The sequence below is a fragment of the Artemia franciscana genome, chromosome 1, assembly GCF_032884065.1.
Source record: "Artemia franciscana chromosome 1, ASM3288406v1, whole genome shotgun sequence".
Lineage (NCBI taxonomy): Eukaryota > Metazoa > Arthropoda > Branchiopoda > Anostraca > Artemiidae > Artemia > Artemia franciscana.
In genome coordinates this window covers 52,587,463-52,608,197 of record NC_088863.1, presented here as the reverse complement: position 1 = coordinate 52,608,197, position 20,735 = coordinate 52,587,463, and the positions used below count along the sequence as shown (strand labels likewise).

The 20,735-nt window shown below is 36.8% G+C and overlaps 1 protein-coding gene across 6 annotated transcripts in view; it reads left to right on the top strand.

Annotated features, from left to right (window-relative positions):
* The first annotated feature begins 13,896 nt into the window (after window positions 1–13,896).
* The window catches only part of LOC136031236 (oxygen-dependent coproporphyrinogen-III oxidase-like), a 75,720-nt gene continuing 68,881 nt past the window's right edge, over window positions 13,897–20,735 (top strand). Inside the window, exon 1 of one of the 6 annotated variants that reach the window (XM_065710650.1) lies at window positions 13,897–14,051. In XM_065710650.1, coding sequence (XP_065566722.1) covers window position 14,051 — 1 coding nt within the window. In that variant the 5' untranslated portion in view covers window positions 13,897–14,050. The other 5 variants (XM_065710686.1, XM_065710668.1, XM_065710677.1 and 2 more) reach the window with 5 other exon arrangements.

Sequence of the window (20,735 nt, the reverse complement as noted above, 5' to 3'; positions counted from 1 at the left end):
TATATTCGCAATTTTTACGTAGTTTGAAACACATATATAAATCTATCTATATTCACAGGTGGGACACAGGGACACAACTACAATGGCGCGTAACTAATATGGCACGTAACGACTTACGCGCGCGGGGGGGCTTGGGGGGCGCGAAGCGCCCCACCAACTAGGTTTTGGGGTGGCGCTTCGCGCCACCCCAACAGCTAGTATATATATATATATATATATATATATATATATATATATATATATATATATATATATATATATATATATATATATATATATATATATATATATATATATATATATATACACATATATATATATACATGTATATATATATATATATATATATATATATATATATATATATATATATATATATATATATATATATATGTGTTTTTAACTACGTAAAACTTGCGAATATACAATATTTTGAGACAGACAATGGCTGTCCCATTGTCTGTGCATATAAATAGATTGTCAGGTTTACCGACTCTTGAACATGCAACATATAATTGTCCATGGGAAAAACAATCTGTATTCAGATCTATACCTCATTATTCGAATGATTGCCCTTGAGCTTTGTTAATGGTGATTGCTAATCGAACATTCCCTGTGTCCCCGTCGTCATTTATCCCCTGTGCCCACCGGCGTCCCCGTTGTAGTTGTGTTCCTGTGTCCCGGTCGTCTCATTTGCTGTTGCCATTGTAGGTTCTTTAGTCATTTTACAATTAAACATTTTTCCGTCCAGGATCTTCTCACAATCAAAAATTTGTCTTTGAAGGATTTTCTTAAATACATTTAATGACGTCATCGTCATAACAAATATGACGACACGATGTCATGACGTCACTCGACAGACACACAAACAATTTATTTTTATATAGATAGATAGATATATATATATAGTATATATTTAGTATATATATATATATATATATATATATATATATATATATATATATATATGTTTTTAACTACGTAAAACTTGCGAATATACAACATTCTTTGCTGTCCCATTGTCTGTGTATATAAATAGATTGTCAGGTTTACCGACTCTTGAACATGCAACATATAATGGTCAATGGGAAAACAATCCGTATTCAGATCTATACCTCATGATTCTAATGATTGCCCTTGAGCTTTGTTGATGGTGATTGCTAATCGACCATTCCCTGTGACGCCGTCGTCATTTATATATCCCCCTGTTCCCCCGGCGTCCCCGTTGTAGTTGTGTCCCTGTGTCCCGGTCGTCATTTATATTCCCTGTGTCCCGGTCGTCATTTGGGTCCCGGTGTCCCAGTCTGTGATTTCTCTTTGAGTGTCCCGGGCGTCATTTATATTTCTTGTGCCCCGGTGTCCCGGTCTTCATTTGTGTCCCGGTGTCCCGGTGTGTATAAACATTCGTTTTTGAATTGGTCTTTTTTTAGTTTTTAGTTTCTTACCTTTTTTTTAGTTTTTTTAGTTATACCTCATGATTCTAATGATTGCCCTTGAGCTTTGTTGATGGTGATTGCTAATCGAACATTCCCTTTGTCCCCGTCGTCATTTATATATCCCCCTGTGCCCCCCGGCGTCCCCGTTGTAGTTGTGTCCCTGTGTCCCGGTCGTAATTTATATTCCCTGTGTCCCGGTCGTCATATGTGTCCCGGTCTGTGTATACATTCGTTTTTGAAATGGTATATGATGAAATAAATTTTTGTATTATCCCTTTTTTTTCGTTTTAGTTTTTTTTTTATTTTTATTTTTTTTAGTTTTGTTTTTCTCCTTTATTTTTCATTTTTTTCTTTTTTTATTTTTTTTTCTTTTTAGTTTTTTTTTGTAGTTTCTACCGTTTTTTTTAGTTTTTTTATTATTTTTTTTACTTATGTCCTGGTCATCATTTATACTCCCTGTGTCCCGGTGTCCCGGTCGTCATTTGTGTCCCGATGTCCCGGTCTGTAATTTCGTCAGTCGACAAACATGACGTCAGTCGACACACAAACATGACGTCACTCGACACACACACACAGACAACTTATTTATATATATAGACTAGCTGTTGGGGGAGGGGGGGGCTTCGCGCCCCCCCCCCCCAAGCCCCTGCGCGCGCTTAAGTCGTTACGTGCCACATTAGCTACGCGCCATTTTAGTTGTGTCCCTGTGCACCACCTATGAATATTGATGGATTTATATATGTGTTTTGAACTACGTAAAACTTGCGAATATATAACATTCTTGGCTTTCCCATTGTCTGTGCATATACAAAGCCTTATGTACTTATAATGACGTCATATGCAAACGCTCTTTTTAAAAACAAACAAACATGCATACATACAACTCGTTTTTATATAGATAGATACAATAAACATTAACTGCGTAAAACTTGCGAATATAACATTCTTCGCTGTCCAATTTTCGCTGCATATAAATAGATTGTCAGGTTTACCGACCCTCGAACATGCAACGTACAACTGTCCATGGGAAAAACAATCAGTATTAAGATCTATACCACATTTTTCTAATGATTGACCTTGAGCTTTGTTGATGGTGATTGCAAATGCAAATCGAATTGGGAATTGCACTCTTTTAAATTGAAAAGGCAGATCCGTTGGAATCATGGGAATGACCTGCCTCACCCTCAAAAGGCTCTGTCAAGATTGTGGCCTCTATTACGTTTTCCATTGTTTTTTTTTATGGCGAGTCGCGTGCCATTGCAAAGCTTTGGTGGGTTGATATTTCTTTAACAGTATTATTGGTACGCCTATTTTTAGTTGTAGTACGTGTGGTGGAAACCCTGAAAGATCCACGGAATTTAAAAATTCAGATGGATAATTAACCGCCTCATTTGGTTCCAAAACTGTGTCGACTGACTTGTAAAGGACTGCTTGGTCTCGAATCTTGGTCAAAACAATATTGTTGATTTCGTGGACATCTATATTTTTGGGTGCAAGAATCGCTCTTTCACTTAGCCATTTATTATTTTTATAATTGTTTAGAATATTCGGAAATACTTTTTCAATCAATTCATTTTTGGACGTCACTAAATTACAGAATTCAGCAGGTAGTTGTATACGTCCTGAAATTGAGTGTACTGGGAGCTTTCCGTTTCCAATTGCCAGCAATTGTTCTGAAAATGTTTGACCAGAGTCATCGTTTTGCAATCGGACACGCATATTTATAGTTAATTTTAATGTTTTTACGTGTGCCCATAAATTAGAATTTTTCAGGGAAGCATTCATTTCGTCTGCAGGGGTTGATCTAGGTATTATAGGTAATGTTTGCCTGAAATCTTCCGCAAGCAATATTAATGTGCTGCCAAAGGGTTTCGAATTCCCTCGCAAATCTTTCAAACATTGATCCAGAGCCTCGAGCGATTTTTTGTGTGCCATTGTGCACTCGTCCCAAATAATAAGTTTGCATGGACTGCATTTCTTATTCATTTCTTTGTTAGTGGCTGGATTTATCAATTTAATATTAAAGTGATAGCCGTCTGCTCTTACCCAAAAGATGATAGGATATTGTAGGGCATCGTAGCATCGATGAGTTTCAGCAATTCTTACCAACTGAGCGTTTCGCTTATGAAGAATAATATCTCGAGGTAAAAACTGATCACCGACCATAACGATTGCCACTTCATCGATAGTTGGAGCATTGTATCTACGCACATGTTGGCCAGGAGGCGTTTTGTCAGCGGAAATAACAATTTTATGCGTATCAGTAGGCATCAAATCGATGGCTGTTTTGAACAGACGCACTAAATTATTATTTTCGTGGGAAAGATGTTGCAATTGGGAAACGATTGTCCTTTCAACGTCGGGAGAAATTTCGCAACGTGCATTCAATTCAGAATTTCTATCACTGATGAAGTACAATTGTAAAAATCTATGATTCTCGCCTGAGAATGGTAGTAGGGACCCTGCTCTATGATAAATTTGCCCTTTTACTTTGAAAGTAGGCATAAATTGATCTGGATTTTTGATTTGGGCACCAAACGACGTCATTTGGAAACATGAGTTATATTTTCTGATCTGTGATCAAAAACGCTTAGATTCTGACGTAGTTCCAGTAAGCAAAGTCTTCAATGGCTCTGGTGGTGCACAGAACTTTTCCTGAGGCGCAACACATTCCCATTGTTTCACCATTAAATTTCAAGGCCTTGCAATAGGGACAAATTCCAGACATAGTCCCGATTTGAACATATCTACTCAAGCTATAATCATCGACTGGGCTGTACCTGAATGCTACGCGAAAATTTTCAGGTTGCTCTTGTGATTCCTCGGCACGCTTTCTTTTGGTGATTTGTCTTTGAGACGTCTATCAGCCGCAAGCCTGTTTTCTTGCTGTTCTTGTGATTCCTCGGCAAGCCTTCTCTTTTCACTTTCTCTTTTAGCAGCAAGTCTGGTTTCGCGTTGCTCTGGTAGTTCCTCGGCACGCTTTCTGTTCTTACTTTCTCTATCAACCGCAAGCCTGTTTTCTTGCTGTTCTTGTGATTCCTCGGCACGCTTTCTTTTCTTACTTTCTCTATCAGCAGCAAGTTTTTTGGCATAGACTCTTTTAGCAGCTTCCTCGGCTGTTGCCATTGTAGGTTCTTCAGTCATTGTACAATTAAACATTTATCCGTGAACGAATGTCTTAAATACCTTTAATGACGTCATCGTCATAACAAACATGACGACAACTAACTTCATGACGACATGACATGATGACATGACGTCACTTGACAGACACACAGACAACTTATTTTTATATATATAGAAGATGGATACGTCAGTTGACAAACATGACGTCACTTTACACACAAACATGACGTCAGTAGACAGACACACAGACAAGCAACTTGTTTTTATATATATAGATTCCCTGTGTCCCGGTCGTCATTTGTGTCCCGGTGCTTTGTTGATGGTGATTGCTAATCGAACATTCCTTGTGTCCCGGTCCTTTCTCTTTGAGTGTCCCGGTCGTCATTTGTGTCCCGATGTCCCGGTTTGTAATTTCGTCAGTCGACAAACATGACGTCAGTCAACACACAAACATGACGTCACTCGACAGACACACAGACAACTTATTTTTATATATATACTAGCTGTTGGGGTGGCGCTTCGCGCCATCCCAACACCTAGTTGGTGGGGCTATATGTGTATATATATATATATATATATATATATATATATATATATATATATATATATATATATATATATATATATTATATATAAATAGGTTGTCTGTGTGTGTCTGTCGAGTGACGTCATGTTTGTGTGTCGACTGACGTCATGTTTTCAACTGACGAAATTACAGACCGGGACATCGGGACACAAATGACGACCGGCACATAGGGAATATAAATGACGACACTCAAAGAGAAAGCGACCGGGACAAAAGGAATGATCGATTAGCAATCACCATCAACAAATCTATATATATATATAAAAATAAGTTGTCTGTCTGTGTGTCTGTCTTCATGTTTCTGTGTCGACTGACGTCATGAAGTTAGTTGTCGTCATTTTTGCTATGACGGTGACGTCATTAACGGTATTTAAGATATTTGTTCACGGAAAAATGTTTAATTGTAAAATGACTGAAGAACCTACAATGGCAACAGCCAAGGAAGCTGCTCAAAGAGTTTATGCCAAAAAACTTGCTGCTGATAGAGAAAGTAAGAAAGCAAAGCGTTCCGAGGAATCACAAGAACAGCAAGAAAACAGGCTTGCAGCTGATAGAGAAAGTAAGAAAAGAAAGCGTGCCGGGGAATCACAAGAACAGCAAGAAAACAGGCTTGCGGCTAAAGAACGCAAAACTGCGCAGTTAGATAAAAATCCACCTGGACAGCGAGAGTCAAAACATATCAAAACTGAAAATGATAGCGATGATGATTGGGTTTGAGATTTTGACTTGGATAAGGTCATCAATGCCTACCAGATTTAAGTTAAAAAAACAAAGTTTCGTCGATATGTACTTCATAGTGACGCTGAAAAATAAAGAAGAAAAAGAAAATTGAAAAAAGAAAAAAGGTAAAAAACTAAAAAAAAAAACTAAAAATAAAAAACACTCAAAGAGAAATTACAGACCGGGAAACAAATGACGACCGAGACAGAGGGAATATAAGTGACGACCGGGAACCTCAAAGAGAAATTACAGACTGGGACACCCGGACACAAATCACGACCGGGACACAGGGAATATAAATGACGACCGGGACACGGGGACACAACTACAACGGGGACGCCGGGGGCACAGGCGGGATATATAAATGACGACCGGGACAAAGGGATTGTTCGAATAGAAATTGCAGACCGGGACACAAATGACGACCGGGACACAGGGAATATAAATGACGACCGGGACACTCAAAGAGAAATTACAAACTGGGACACCGGGACACAAATGACGACCGGGACACAAGGAATATAAATGACGACCGGGACACAGGGACACATCATTAGAATAATGAGGTATAGATCTGAATACGGATTGTTTTTCCCATGGACAATTATATGTTGCATTGTCAAGAGTCAGTAAACCTGACAATCTATTTATATGCACAGACAATGGGACAGCGAAGAATGTTGTATATTCGCATGTTTTACGTAGTTAAAAACATATATTTATATCTATCTCTATTCACAGGTGGGATACAGGGACACAACTACAATGGCGCGTAACGACTTACGCGCGCGGGGGGGGGGCGCGAAGCGCCCCACCAACTAGGTGTTGGGATGGCGCGAAGCGCCACCCCAACAGCTAGTAGGGAATATAAATGACGACCGGGAAACTCAAAGAGAAAGCGACCGGGACACAAGGAATGTTCGATTAGCAATCGCCATCAACAAAGCACTGGGACACAAATGACGACCGGGACACAGGGAGTATAAATGACGACCAGGATATAAGTAAAAAAAACTTAAAAAAAAGGTAAAAAACTAAAAACTAAAAAAAAGTCCAATTCAAAAAACGAATGCATATACAGACCGGGACACAAATGACGACCGGAAAACCGGGACACAAGGAATATAAATGACGCCCGGGACACTCAAAGAGAAATCACAGACTGGGACACCGGGACACAAATGACGACCGGGACACAGGGAATATAAATGACGACCGGGACACAACTACTACGGAGACGCCGGGGGGCACAGGGGGATATATAAATGAAGACGGCAACAAAGGGAATGGTCGATTAGCAATCACCATCAACAAAGCTCAAGGGTAATCATTAGAATCATGAGGTATAGATCTGAATACGGATTGTTTTTTCATGGACCATTATATGTTGCATGTTCAAAGGTCGGTAAACCTGACAATCTATTTATATGCACAGACAATGGGACAGCAAAGAATGTTGTATATTCGCAAGTTTTACGTAGTTAAAAACATATATATATATATATATATATATATATATATATATATATATATATATATATATATATATATATATATATATATATATATATATATATCTATATTCACAGGTGGGACATAGGGACACAACTACAATGGCGCGTAACTAATATGGCGCGTAACGACTTACGCGTGCGGGGGGGCTTGGGGGGGCGCGAAGCGCCCCCACCAACTAGGTGTTGGGGTGGCGCGAAGCGCCACCCCAACAGCTAGTATATATATATTGGATATATATATATATATATATAAATAAGTTGTCTGTGTGTGTGTGTGTCTGTCGAGTGACGTCATGTTTGTGTGCCGACTGACGTCATGTTTTTCGACTGACGAAATTACAGACCGGGACATCGGGACAGAAATGACGACCGGGACACCGGGACATAGGGAATACAAATGACGACCAGGAAACTCAAAGAGAAAGCGACCGGGACACAAGGAATGTTCGATTAGCAATCACCATGAACAAATCACCGGGACACAGGGAGTATAAATGACGACCAGGACATAAGTAAAAAAAACTAAAAAAACTAAAAAAAAGGTAAAAACTACAAAAAAAACTAAAAAGAAAAAAAAAGTAAAAACTAATTAAAAAAACTAAAAAACTAAAAAAGAAAAAATAATAAAAAAGGAAAAAAATGAAAAATAAAGGAGAAAAACAAAACTAAAAAAAAAATAAAAATTAAAAGAAAAAAAGGGAAAAATACAAAAATTTATTTCATCATATACCATTTCAAAAACGAATGTATATACAGACCGGGACACCGGGATACAAATGACGACCGCGACACAGGGAATATAAATGACGATCGGGACACAGGGACACAACTACAACGGGGACGCCGGGGGGCACAGGGGGATATATAAATGACGAAGGGGACACAGGGAATGTTCGATTAGCAATTACTATCAACAAAGCTCAAGGGCAATCATTAGAATCATGAGGTATAACTAAAAAAACTAAAAAAAAGATAAAAAACTAAAAAAAGGACCAATTCAAAAACGAATGTATATACAGACCGGGACACCCGGACACAAATGAAGACCGGGGCATAAGGAATATAAATGACGCCCGGGACACTCAAATAGAAATCAGAGACTGGGACATCGGGACACAAATGACGACCGGGACACAGGGAATATAAATAACGACCGGGACACAACTGCAATGGGGACGCCGGGGGGCACAGGGGGATATATAAATGACGATGGCGACACAGGGAATGGTCGATTAGCAATCAACAAAGCTCAAGGGGAATCATTAGAATCATGAGGTATAGATCTGAATTTGGATTGTTTTCCAATGGACCATTATATGTTGCATGTTCAAGAGTCGGTAAACCTGACAATCAATTTATATGCACAGACAATGGGACAGCAAAGAATGTTGTATATTCGCAAGTTTTACGTATTTAAAAACATATATATATATATATATATATATATATACATATATATATATATATATATATATATATATATATATATATACATATATACATATATATATATATATATATATATATATATATATATATATATATATATATATATATATATATATATATACCTATATTCACAGGTGGGACATAGGGACACAACTACAATGGCGCGTAACGACTTACGCGCGAGGGGGGGGGCTTGGGGGGGGCGAAGCGCCCCCATCAAATAGATGTTGGGGTGGCGCGAAGCGCCACCCCAACAGCTAGTATATATATATAAATAAGTTGCATGTGTGTTATGTCTGTCGAGTGACGTCATGTTTGTGTGTTGACTGACGTCATGTTTGTCAACTGATGAAATTACAAACCGGGACACCAGGCCACAAATGACGACCGGGACACAGGAAATATAAATGACGACCGGGACACTAAGAGAAATTACAGACTGGGACACCGGGACACAAATCACGAACGGGACACAGGGAATATAAATGACGACCGAGACACAGGGACACAACTACAACGGGGACGCCGGGGGCACAGGGGGGATATATAAATGACGACTGGGACACAGAGAGTGTTCGAAGAGAAATTACAGACCGGGACACAAATGACGACCGAGACACAGGGAATATAAATGACGTCTACAATGGCGTGTAACGACTTACCCAGGACACACGGAATATTCGAAGAGAAATTACAGACCGGGACACAAATGACGAGCGGGACATAGGGAATATAAATGACGACTACAATGGCGCGGAACTAACATGGCGCCTAACGAATTACGCGCTCGGGGGGCTTGGGGGGAGCGAAGCGCCCCCACCAACTAGGTGTTGGGGTGGCGCGAAGTGCCACCCCAACAGCTAGTTTATATACGTATATATATATATATATATATATATATATATATATATATATATATATATATATATATAGACAATTTGCTTCTTTTTCATATAACAGTCTTTTAAAAAGATATTTGATTATTAAAGCAAGTCCAATTTCTAGCAACGATATCTACTAAGTTTCAAGCTTTTGGTTTTCTTTCTTAAGGTTTTTGAATTGTTGTAATCCCTTGTTAAAATATATAAAAATATTCTTGCAATTACCTGCAGCCGGACCCCGGCACTTGGCACATGGTATGCTTCCATAGCCTACATATGTTCTCAACATCGCTTGTCTTCTAACTGCAGACAATTTATTGTCTTTTCATGCTACTCCTTTTCAAAAATATTTGACTGTTAAAGCAAGTCCGAATTCTAACAACGATATCTACTAAGCTTCTAACTTTTAATTTTCTTTTTTAAGGGTTTCGAATTGTTGTAATCACTTGTTAAAATATATAAAAATATATTTGCAATTACCAGTTTTTTTTTGTTCTTTTCGCAATTTAATGTCTTTTCATGTTGTACTTTTCAAATATATTAGATTATTAATGCAAGTCCAATTATTTTTGTCTTCTTCCTTTTCTCTGTTGCTGATTTTAGTTAACTGTAAAAGAGTTGAAATTTTACAGGGGAAGTGGATTCTAAGTGAGGTTGGAATTGTTCATATGAATTTTACAGGTATGGGGTGGGGGGATTATTTAACGTGAGAGGAAATGTCAATGGAGTTTCCCGTTGGGGGAGGACATTCTTATGAAGGGTCAGCCAGATATACCGGCGCAATTTGAAAAACGATCAGAGGTTAAATAAAAAAAAATGAAACTAGGAGCAACATTAAAACTCTAGACGAACAGAAAGTATTAGTTATGTTAAGGGATTTTTCTCCCCCTCAATTCATTTCCTTTATGCTAAAGTTTGACTGTTTGGCCCAATTTTTAAGAACAGCTCCTGAAACACAAAGGGCCATTTAATTGGAATAGGAAGCTTTTTAAAAGTGCTGAAAGCTTTAGCGTAAAAAGCAAGCCATTGAGGAGGGGGCAACCCCTTTAAATAAGAAATAATTTTTGTTCATGTTGAGCTTTAATGTTGCTCCTTACTTTCAGTTGAAAAAATTGTTTTATCTTTTTATTCTCAAGAAGGAGAGAACTGCTCCTCGGAGCGTTCGTATTGCGAACTTAATCCAGGTATTTGTCAAAAATTAAGGGAGCCGAGGAGGTAAGTCTGTCTTTCTTTCCATGTGTCTACAAATTTATACGTCCTACGAATATTCATGTGTATGAATGAGTTCGCATTGAAATTAATAAAATCATGGCCCAAAAATCCTGCTTATGAGGCTTTAGGTCTCTTTTTCTCGAAGGAATATCCGGAAACCTTTTTTGTCATAGTTATTGTTTAGATATTCTGTAATATACATAAATGCAGGGACAGGGTTTGAAAGCATCGGCAGTGGGGGTCGGTGCCTTGTAATGGAGGGATCCCTTAGGTTTGCTGACGATTAATGACGCCTCCAATGAATTCATTCTGTTAGATGGAGCTTCGGAATGATTTTCTGTAAAAACTGTTGGTTTTGTATGGACTACATGCATCTTTGCGCCTGAGTGTGCTGCCATACGGAATGTTTACCTGAAAAATTGAGAGGGTTTAGTATTGACAGTTGTAATTTCGGTAGACATCTTAAAAATCCTCTTTTAAATATAGTTCCGACTTCTTCAGGCCAATGTTTTTGTTCTGCTCCGATCTGCATCTGTACTACTACTACTGCTATCACCTCACTGCAGCACCAAGCCTCCTTAGGTCAATATAGCTACGAAAGCTCCTTCTCCATCCCAATCTGTTCAAATCCTTCCTCTTTGCACCCTCCCAGGAAGTTTCCAATTCCTTTAAATCTTTCTTTATGACATTCTCCTACCCCAGACAGGGACGACCTGCTTTCCATCTTGCCGTTGACGGCTGGCCGAAAAGGATAATCTTCGGCAATATATCATTATTCATACTCAGAACGTGCCCTAGCCATTTCAACCTTTTTTTCATTATAGCCCTAGAAAGCGTGATTGAACCACATTTTCCGAACATCCTACTGTTTGAAATACGGTCATTCAGCTGGGTACCCGGAATAATTCGTATGCAATTTCTCTGTAAAACATCTAGTAAATCTTCATCCGCTTTTCGGAGCGTCCTTGATCAGCTGTGTCGTTTCCTATGCTATTTTATCCTCGAGGGGCACCACTCCTCAAGTGGAAATAGAGTTGATCATAAGATCCCCAACCTTGCAGGTACTTTAAAATAGTCGAGGCAGCCCTTTGCAGAGGCCGCCCTGCCGCAGTTGTCCTCCTATAGAGGATCCTCCCACGATGATGTTCTGCGTCATAATGCAATTTAACCTATTACTGGTAGAAGGTTTGAAACTCATGGGACGTTTGGACGCGCCGGTGGGCCCTATTGAGAATACATTCGAGGTATCTTCTTCCTCCTCCACCTGTAGTTATGGCCTTGGGCGAGGGTGCCCCAGTTTCTATTATGGACCTTCAGGGACAAGGTCCCCCTTGGTCCTTGTCTTCTATGGAGGTACCCTGCATATCTGTATACGTGCATGTGTATCTGTTGACATGTGCATGATGTAAAGTTAATTATGAGTAGAGGAAAATATTTAACGACAAACACTAATCAATGCTCCCAATAATATTTATATATAATAGTTCCTGACACCTGTTGTTAGTATGCGTAGCTAGAGTACTTCAGGAACTGCTGTTATTCTTAAGTTGAAACTTTCATTAAATGTCGATTGGAATGTAGAAGTTAACCAAAATACACCATAGGCATTCTGGGTGTCAAAATGGCATATCTGCAGTATCTGAGAAAGCGTTAAGGGAATTAAGTTTAACTTTTAGGGGAATGTTGAGGGAGATATTTAATTTAGCCAAAATACAACTTTGTTTATCTTGGTTGTCAAAAGGACAGAAGTGCAAAATCTCAGTACACACTATTTGTATTCAATTGAAATTTTTATGGAATGTTGAGCTAAATCAAAAGTTACTATGTACATCCGGTCTATTAAAGTAGTGCGTGCAAAATGCAATATCTCAGAAATAGTTTAGGGTATTAAGTTGAAACATTAAAATAATTTGAGGAGGATTTGGAACTCATTCCATAGACATAATTTGCATCCGAGTTTTCGAAAGCGTAAATGTGCGATATATCATAATTGACTAAGGGTATTTTGTTAAAGCTTTCAGGGAAGTATAAGGGGGTGTGGAAAAAAAATAATCAAAAGACACTAATAAGAAGTGATAATCAGAGAATAATATTTAACTTTTAAACTGTAGATGTGGACACTGGAAAAATTTTCATTATATTTACCCACAATAAACTTTGTAACAAAAAACGGATAGAAATTAATTAAAAATAAACTTTCTAAAAAGGAAGATTTTCAAAGAAAATTGAAGAGCCATGTTATGCTTAAGGCTAGTCAAAATAAAGTCCTATTATAATTAAAGCTCCAAACGAAAAGAAATTACTATTAAAGAAAAAATGAAATGCAAAGCAAACAAAAATTAAAATAAATGATTATATCAAGCAAAATCAAAGAGCCTGACTAAACTTAAAGCCAGCCTAAATAAAGTCCTACAAAAATTCAAGCTAAAAACGAAAAAAAAATTACTATTAAAGAATAAAAAAACGCAAGACGAATAAAAATTAAAATAAATGATTATGCCAAGCAAAAAGATAACAGATACTGATATAGATGAATATATGGGTTAAAACGACTAAAAATGAAATTGAATATTCAAGAATAACTTGAAACGAACAAACATTACTATAAACAAAATCTGTCTTCTGATCCATTTATTCTACCTTAATCCATACGATCATTTATTTTAATTTGTGTTCATTGTTGGTTTCAGTTATTCTTTAATAGTAATTTCTGGTCGTTTTGAGCTATTATCAGACTTTATTTCTGCCTGTCTTGAATTTAATTTGGCTGTTTACTTTTCTTTGAAAAATTCAATTTCGTGAATTTGTAAAGATAAATATTTACACATGGAGAACCTTACACAAATTTGGAGCACAGTTCAAAGAGAATACCGAATCGCTCTAGAGTCGTTTCTTCTATGAAAGTTTACTAGATTTGTATCCATCGCTTATGAGAAATAACGATAATTCTAGGGAATATTCTGCATAGAAACGAAAGAAAAAAACGGCATTCCTAAATTTTCGACGTGACACAACACAGTGAACACTCCACAGTCCACACTCCAGATAACAAATCGAATAAAAGGAATAGCTTTAGTTTAGTTGGGTGATGACATCTGATGAAAACTCATTGAGCGGATAAGATACAGTAAGGAGATAGAGTTTATATATCAAGATCGGGTTGAAAGATTCTGAAACTGTATTTTCAAAACATTTCTTCCAACTTTTGCCGTGCAATTTCAAATGGGATTAGGCCTATTTACTGGAATATTCTTGTTTTTTCAGTCCCGTTTTCAGTGATATAGAGCCAATTTTAGAAATAGAAAAACCCCCATTTTGTTCTCTTGTTCTGCTACTCTCCACTGGACTAGCATAGTTCAAAACGTAGGAATTACTATGCTTATACAAATATAGCATAGTTGCCCAAATTAATAATATCACTCCTATGACTTTAGAAGTACCTAGGAAAGTCAGCCTGGCCTTTGGCATAATATTCTGTGAAGTATTTTGCATTTTTTAAAAAGTAGTTTAGGCTTGTTCAATTCATCTCTCAGACCTAGCCTGTTGGGTGCTTTATTTTTTATAAAAAAATACTAGTTCTTATTGCTGGAAAATCAAATTTAAGGCAATTTCATTAACCCTAGTGACCCATAAGTTTCTTGTTTCAACACTGGAAATGGGTTAAGAAAAGTGGCAAAGAACATAACAAAACAATCATCCTAGTTGAGGTCATATGTTTGACAGGAAGTGGCTAAAAATGATGCAATGAGAATAACCTCTATTACTTTAATTTACATTTTGGAGTCAATCTGGGTTGTCAGACTAGTTGAATGTCAAATATTAATTAAAAGTGGGTATATTTGTAGTTTCCAACATAATTTAGCTTGGATGAAAGTGAATATTTCACTTGATGCATTTTCATGGGCATAGGTAGTATCTTGTGTATGGGGGGGGGGCTGATTTTCTGATGGAGGGGTGGGGATGCTGAGGTTTTATTGACAGTTCACAAGACCTTTATGGAGATAAAAGTTGGAATCCTTTGCTATTGGATTCTCTCATGTGCTTAATTTTATGATGTTGATTTGCTAAGATAAGCAAAGAAAATGCTGTACAAAAATGAAAGAAAGTTTTTTGGTTCACAATTAGTGTTATAAAATTGTTCTTTCTGCCTTTATAAACATTAAATGGTAAAATTCTAGTTGATTGACTTCTTGCTATCTCAGAAAGGGGTTAGGTTAGGAAAATGAAACTTTCAGGGATTAGTCAACTGGCTATGATATTGCTGGGAAGGTATTTTGAAATACCTACCTCCACTCCTTCTCCCTCTAGAGGGCCCTGATATTTGATGACCTTCAAAAATATGTGTGTTATAAAAGTGAAACCTTGCGAAATAGATCTTCTGCTTGAATAAATTACAACAAAATTATGTTCATATACATTTCCTAAATTTCAAGAAAAAATATTGATATGGCTCAGAATAATACTCAAATAACAGGAATTGCATTTTCAGAACTAAAGGCAGAAAAAAAGTAAATGGTAACTGAAAATTAAGGTAAAATGTTGTTTTGTCAAAATTTCAGTAGGTAGCCTATATACCTGTCATGTAGGCAAATTTCAGGGCCCTCAAGAGGGAGTAGTGGAGGTGGGTACTTTAAAATACCTTCCTGGGATATACTTTAGCCTGTAGACCCATCCCCGACAGTTTCATTTTCCTAACCTAACCCCTTTGCAAGATAGCAAGAAGTCACAAAACTAGAATTCTACCCATTAAATTAAACATGATGAAAAAGTACTGAAAATACTAAGTTTGAAACATAGAATGAAATTCATTATAGAACATTTTCAAACACTATCCATTCAAGAATATTTTGAAAATGATAACATTGAAATATGTTGATCTGGTTAAAAAAAGCTTTCTCTGCTAAAATTAAGAGACAACATAAAAACTAAAAAAGAACAGAAATTATTTTATATGGGAGGGTCAACTCTCACTTCAGTTCACCACTCTATGCTAAAGTTGCCTGTTTCCCAAGTTCTCCAAGAACAGCTTTTATTTTATTACTGTTCTTATGATAATATCAAATATCACAAAAATATGATTTTAGGTCCTCCTTGCTTGCAACACAATTGCTGAAGCAAAAGGGCCAGTGAATTGGAATACAAATATATATATATATATATATATATATATATATATATATATATATATATATATATATATATAGAATATTTTTTATCTATTTTAAGTTTTAACATTGCTTATTATTTTCAGTTGAAAAAACTTCCTTTTTCAAAATTCTATTTCAGATTTTTATGTAAATGGTACCTGATAATACCCTGCTCTCTCCTTAGATCTTTTTTCATCTGGAATTTCCCCTCTTTTGAAAATTCCTCCAAAGAGAAACACTTTAAATTTTTCTAAGACAGAGTACCAAAAATAAATTCAAATTAATACCACCCCTCCCCCAGTCAGGCCTTGACTGTGATAACATAATTAAATCAAACCACAATGACTGAAGTTAAATTAAGAATACTAAAATCAGTCTGGAAAGCTCATGTTGTAAGATCTCTGAAAACACTACTATTGTGTTCACAAAGAAGGCCAGACAACTAATTGAAGCATCAGCAATCTAGCTTTCCAGTCAATAAAACGTTCCCAACAGAGGTAGTGGTTTTCTTTGACTGTATGACTTGCATGAAGTCTAAGTCAAACCCCCCAAAAACACATTCCCTCTATGTTTGATTATTGTATGCCAGGCTGTTATATGAAAACACATGTCTGGTCTGACATTCACAGCTTAAAGTAGACTTAGCAACAAAACTGACTTGGTCCAAAAAGTGTTCACTAAGGATCATTTACAAAGATAATAAAATACCATGATCCTTCCTCCTAAAATTTGCACACATTACCACCTTAAAAGAAAGGAAAAACATGTCACTCTAGACTTTTCCCAGTTGAATATAGGAATTGGGCCACAATTGATGGTAAGGAAAGAGTTAAAAAGAAATTGGCAGAATATTTTAAGAATGTTCTAAACTGTGATAGAGTTACAGGAAAAGATATAGAAAAAACTGAAAAAATCTGTGACACTGAAAGCCTATGAATATTTATCTTTTGAGGAAGAATTAGTGACATCACTAAAATGATGAAAAAAACAAGGCCCTGGTTGCTGATAATTTGGTAAATATTTTTTTTAAACATGGTGGTTTTGAGGTTCAAGGTAAATTACTGAAGATTGTTAATATGGTTTTGAAAAAGGGGAAGTACCTAATGATTTTAGGAAAATTGTAATTAAGCTCCCCAATAAGCAAGGTGGTAGGAGTGACTGCTGTATTTATAGAGGCATTAACCTGTTTTCTGTAGGAAGTACAGTACTTAGTATAATGTCCTTGTTGAGTAACCATTTAAGGCCAAACAAAAAGCAGCTGTTGGAGGATGTCATAAGAAAAGATATAAAAGAAATAGGAACTTCTTGGGAGGGTGTGAAGAGGGGATTGAGCTGTGAGTGGAGTAGTGCTGCAGTGAGTTATTAATAGTAGTAATAGATGGCACTAACCTTTGATAATCTTTCTGTCATGAAAGTGAAACCTTATACAATTCTGCTGCTCAAATGAGGCAAGATCTTGAATATATTTCATTGGATAATTTAGGAAAAAATCCTTGATAGGTCATGGCTTAAAAATCCTTTTTAAAAACTGGATTCGCATTTTCCAAACTAAGCCTATAACCAAATAATAAAAAGATTAAAAACTCAAGATTAAGGCAAAATATTTCATCAGCATTGAGTAAGGCTCCAAGTCATAGAAATCAGGAAGGGTTGGCACAGTAGAGGGGTTATTCCTTTCCAGGGCACAATTTTGGCCCTTGACTCATTTGTGAAGATTTATTCACCTCACTTAACTACTTCCAACTGTAATCCACCTAACTTCCAACATGACAGGAAGAATAGAGGTTCTGGCATTCCAAGAACAATTCCAATCCCACTGACCCTTCTCACATACATGAGTTTATACTTTTATAGCCTGTTTAACAATCTTTTTTTCATTCTGATGTGAATAGTCCTACAAAAATTAGCCATTTAGGACAAGTGGAATTACCCACCTGGAAAAAATTTCAGATGTCCATGGTGTGTAAAAGACTGTAGAACTTATTAAACAGTTTTTTATATCTTTTTTTTCAATAAATTTATCTGAAATACCGCTACAATGCATTTAAATTTGAAAACTTGAGACATCAAATTTCAGAAATTTCCTGTGACTTGAGAAAGAGTATTTTCACTACAAGACATTTCAAAATTTGTTTCAGCTATGGGCAACTTTTTTCAAGTTACAGGTGAAAAGGTTTTTTTTTTATCCAGTGTATGTTATACAAAAAATTGTAGTAATAGCCAATGTAAGGGGATCTGAAAAGTCATGATTCTTAGAGTGAGCTGGGCTGAGAAGTCATAAAATCTAGTTTAGACTGCATAGACAAGTTGTAATACTTAGTTTAAGTTAGGCTGCAATGCAGTGATATCTGATGTAAATTGTAGGCTCTAGTTAGGGCAGCTACCCCATCCCCCTCCTTTTTCTGCTCTTTCATACTTCAAACAGTCATTTCCGGAGGGGATTCTATTTTGAGCCTTTGATGGGGCTCCAAAATGTAAAACAGTCATGAGTAACCAAAGGTTTGAAAACATTTTTCAAAAAATACTGTCTAGTGAGAAAAATTTGAAATTTGCAGCTGACTAAAAGGAGCAGTAATTAATATTATCCTTAGTGTTGATATTAAAACGTTATTTTGAAAAAAGTTTTTGGAAATTTTTAAAAAGAGCCTGAAATCCCTCAAAACATCACAGCAAAACTGGCATCATAAATTGAATAGACTTAGTAAATGATGCGTAAAATAAATGTCATAATAACCAAATATCCTGTCTGAACTTAATGCGTCTTTAGGAAAGAATATAAGTAGACTGCACATGGCATTCCTGTCTTGACAACTGTATATAAAGATTTTCAATAATATGAAATCAACTGTCTTCCTCAGATTTTTATTCAATATCTTTTTGACACGTTTAGCTGAAATCGTCATTTTTGCTGTAAAATGACCAAAAATACAACTTCACTGTGCCACCTAGAGTACAGTAGAGTTTTCAATTGCCCTCCTCATGAGCCTTCTAATGATATTCCAGGAGCATCAGCTTAATCTGATCACCTGTATTAATCAAAACTTGACAGAAAAAATAAACAATTAAATATGCATCTGTGATCATCTTCATGGAAAAATTCAAAAACATTTTGGTACACAGTATTGTTGCTTTAAACTTCAGTGCTAGGACTATCTGATTGGTTGAATGTGATGGCGTTATTTTCATCATGATCACTTACCATTTTGGGGTTGTTTTCTTCTCACTTTGTTTCAAATCAGGCAAAGTGTCTCTGACTTCATCTATCCTTTCAGAAATGTCTTAAACTGTCCTTCTAACTACAAGTTTCAGCTAATGAGGGAGGGCTGCTGATACACTAGGGTGGTTGCAGTCTGAGCACTGCTACTGCCTGTCGCAATTTAACTAAGTCATTTTGAAAGGATTATATTCCGTGTTGAACATGTTTAGGTACTCAAAGCATAGCCATTTTCCACACCCATCAGAAGTCATTACTTTTCAATTGGGCTCATGAACATTTTTACATTAGTTAAATAAGATAATGTATAGATGACAGAAGAATCTAGCTAGGAAAAAACGTGGCAACTAGGGCCTTAGTCTTGAAACTTTTTAATCCAAACTCTTGAAATTTGTTTTATTTTTTAAATCTGTGTTGGAAAGGCTTACAAGTAGAAAGATGCAAAAATTGACCATTGAGTAATAAAAAATTTTCTTGTGTCGGAGTTGATCTAGATAGGTTACATTTATTTTGACATGAAAAAGCTATTTCTGTGATCTAAGTAATCACATTTTTACTTTCTGCATCTCCAGATTGATAAGCTTATCAGAGGTAATGCTTTAGCGTATGGTATCAAGGAGCTTAAAGAAAATATTGAGAAAGATGCTGAACACAATCAAAACACACTATGTGCTGCTGGTTGTGAAAAGGGAATTCTAGCAATATCTAAGCAACGGCTGAGGGTATTAAGGTGAAACTTTCAAAGTATATCAAGGAGATGTTGAAGAGTGATTGGAAGGTGACCCTTCCCTCCTTCTTGCCCTTTTTAGGCGCCTCTTTTGCTCAACTTAGATCGACATTCGGAAACTGCATTTTACTTTTTGAACTAGTCAGAAGGTCTAATAGCTATGCCTGCAGGGATGCCCTGCCCCCTCTCCCCAAAAAAGCCCCGTGACTATGATTGTAAATTATGCAATTCGCCCATTTTTTACGTGTAGGATTTATCATTAGGAAGAGAAGAATGTTTGATTCTAGGTATATCTGAAAAGGCTAAGGGTATTAAGATGAAACCTTGGAGAGTCTTAGGGGAATCACAGGCAATGCAATAGCGCTGACTAGGTAAAGGGCAATGTGGTCACAATATATTTTTTTTTCTTATACCACAACACATCGTATTGAAGGAAATGTAGAAACCTCAAAAAGGGCCACTTGACTGAAAATGGAAAGGGCTAGTGCCCTTTTTAGTAGTCGAAAGTTTTTGGAGGGCGATTGACAACCCTCCCACGCCCATCATTCCCCCAAACACATCCAATCAAAAGGTCTGGAAACTATGTCTTTGAGGATGACAGCCCTCAGGGCAAGGGTTGTAAGTTATGTCCTGGGGGCGTTTAAGGTTTTTATAGAAAGGGTGGTCGTAGGAACTTCGGAGGGGCTCATTGGATTGGAAATCAGAATTTCTAGTGCCCTTTTT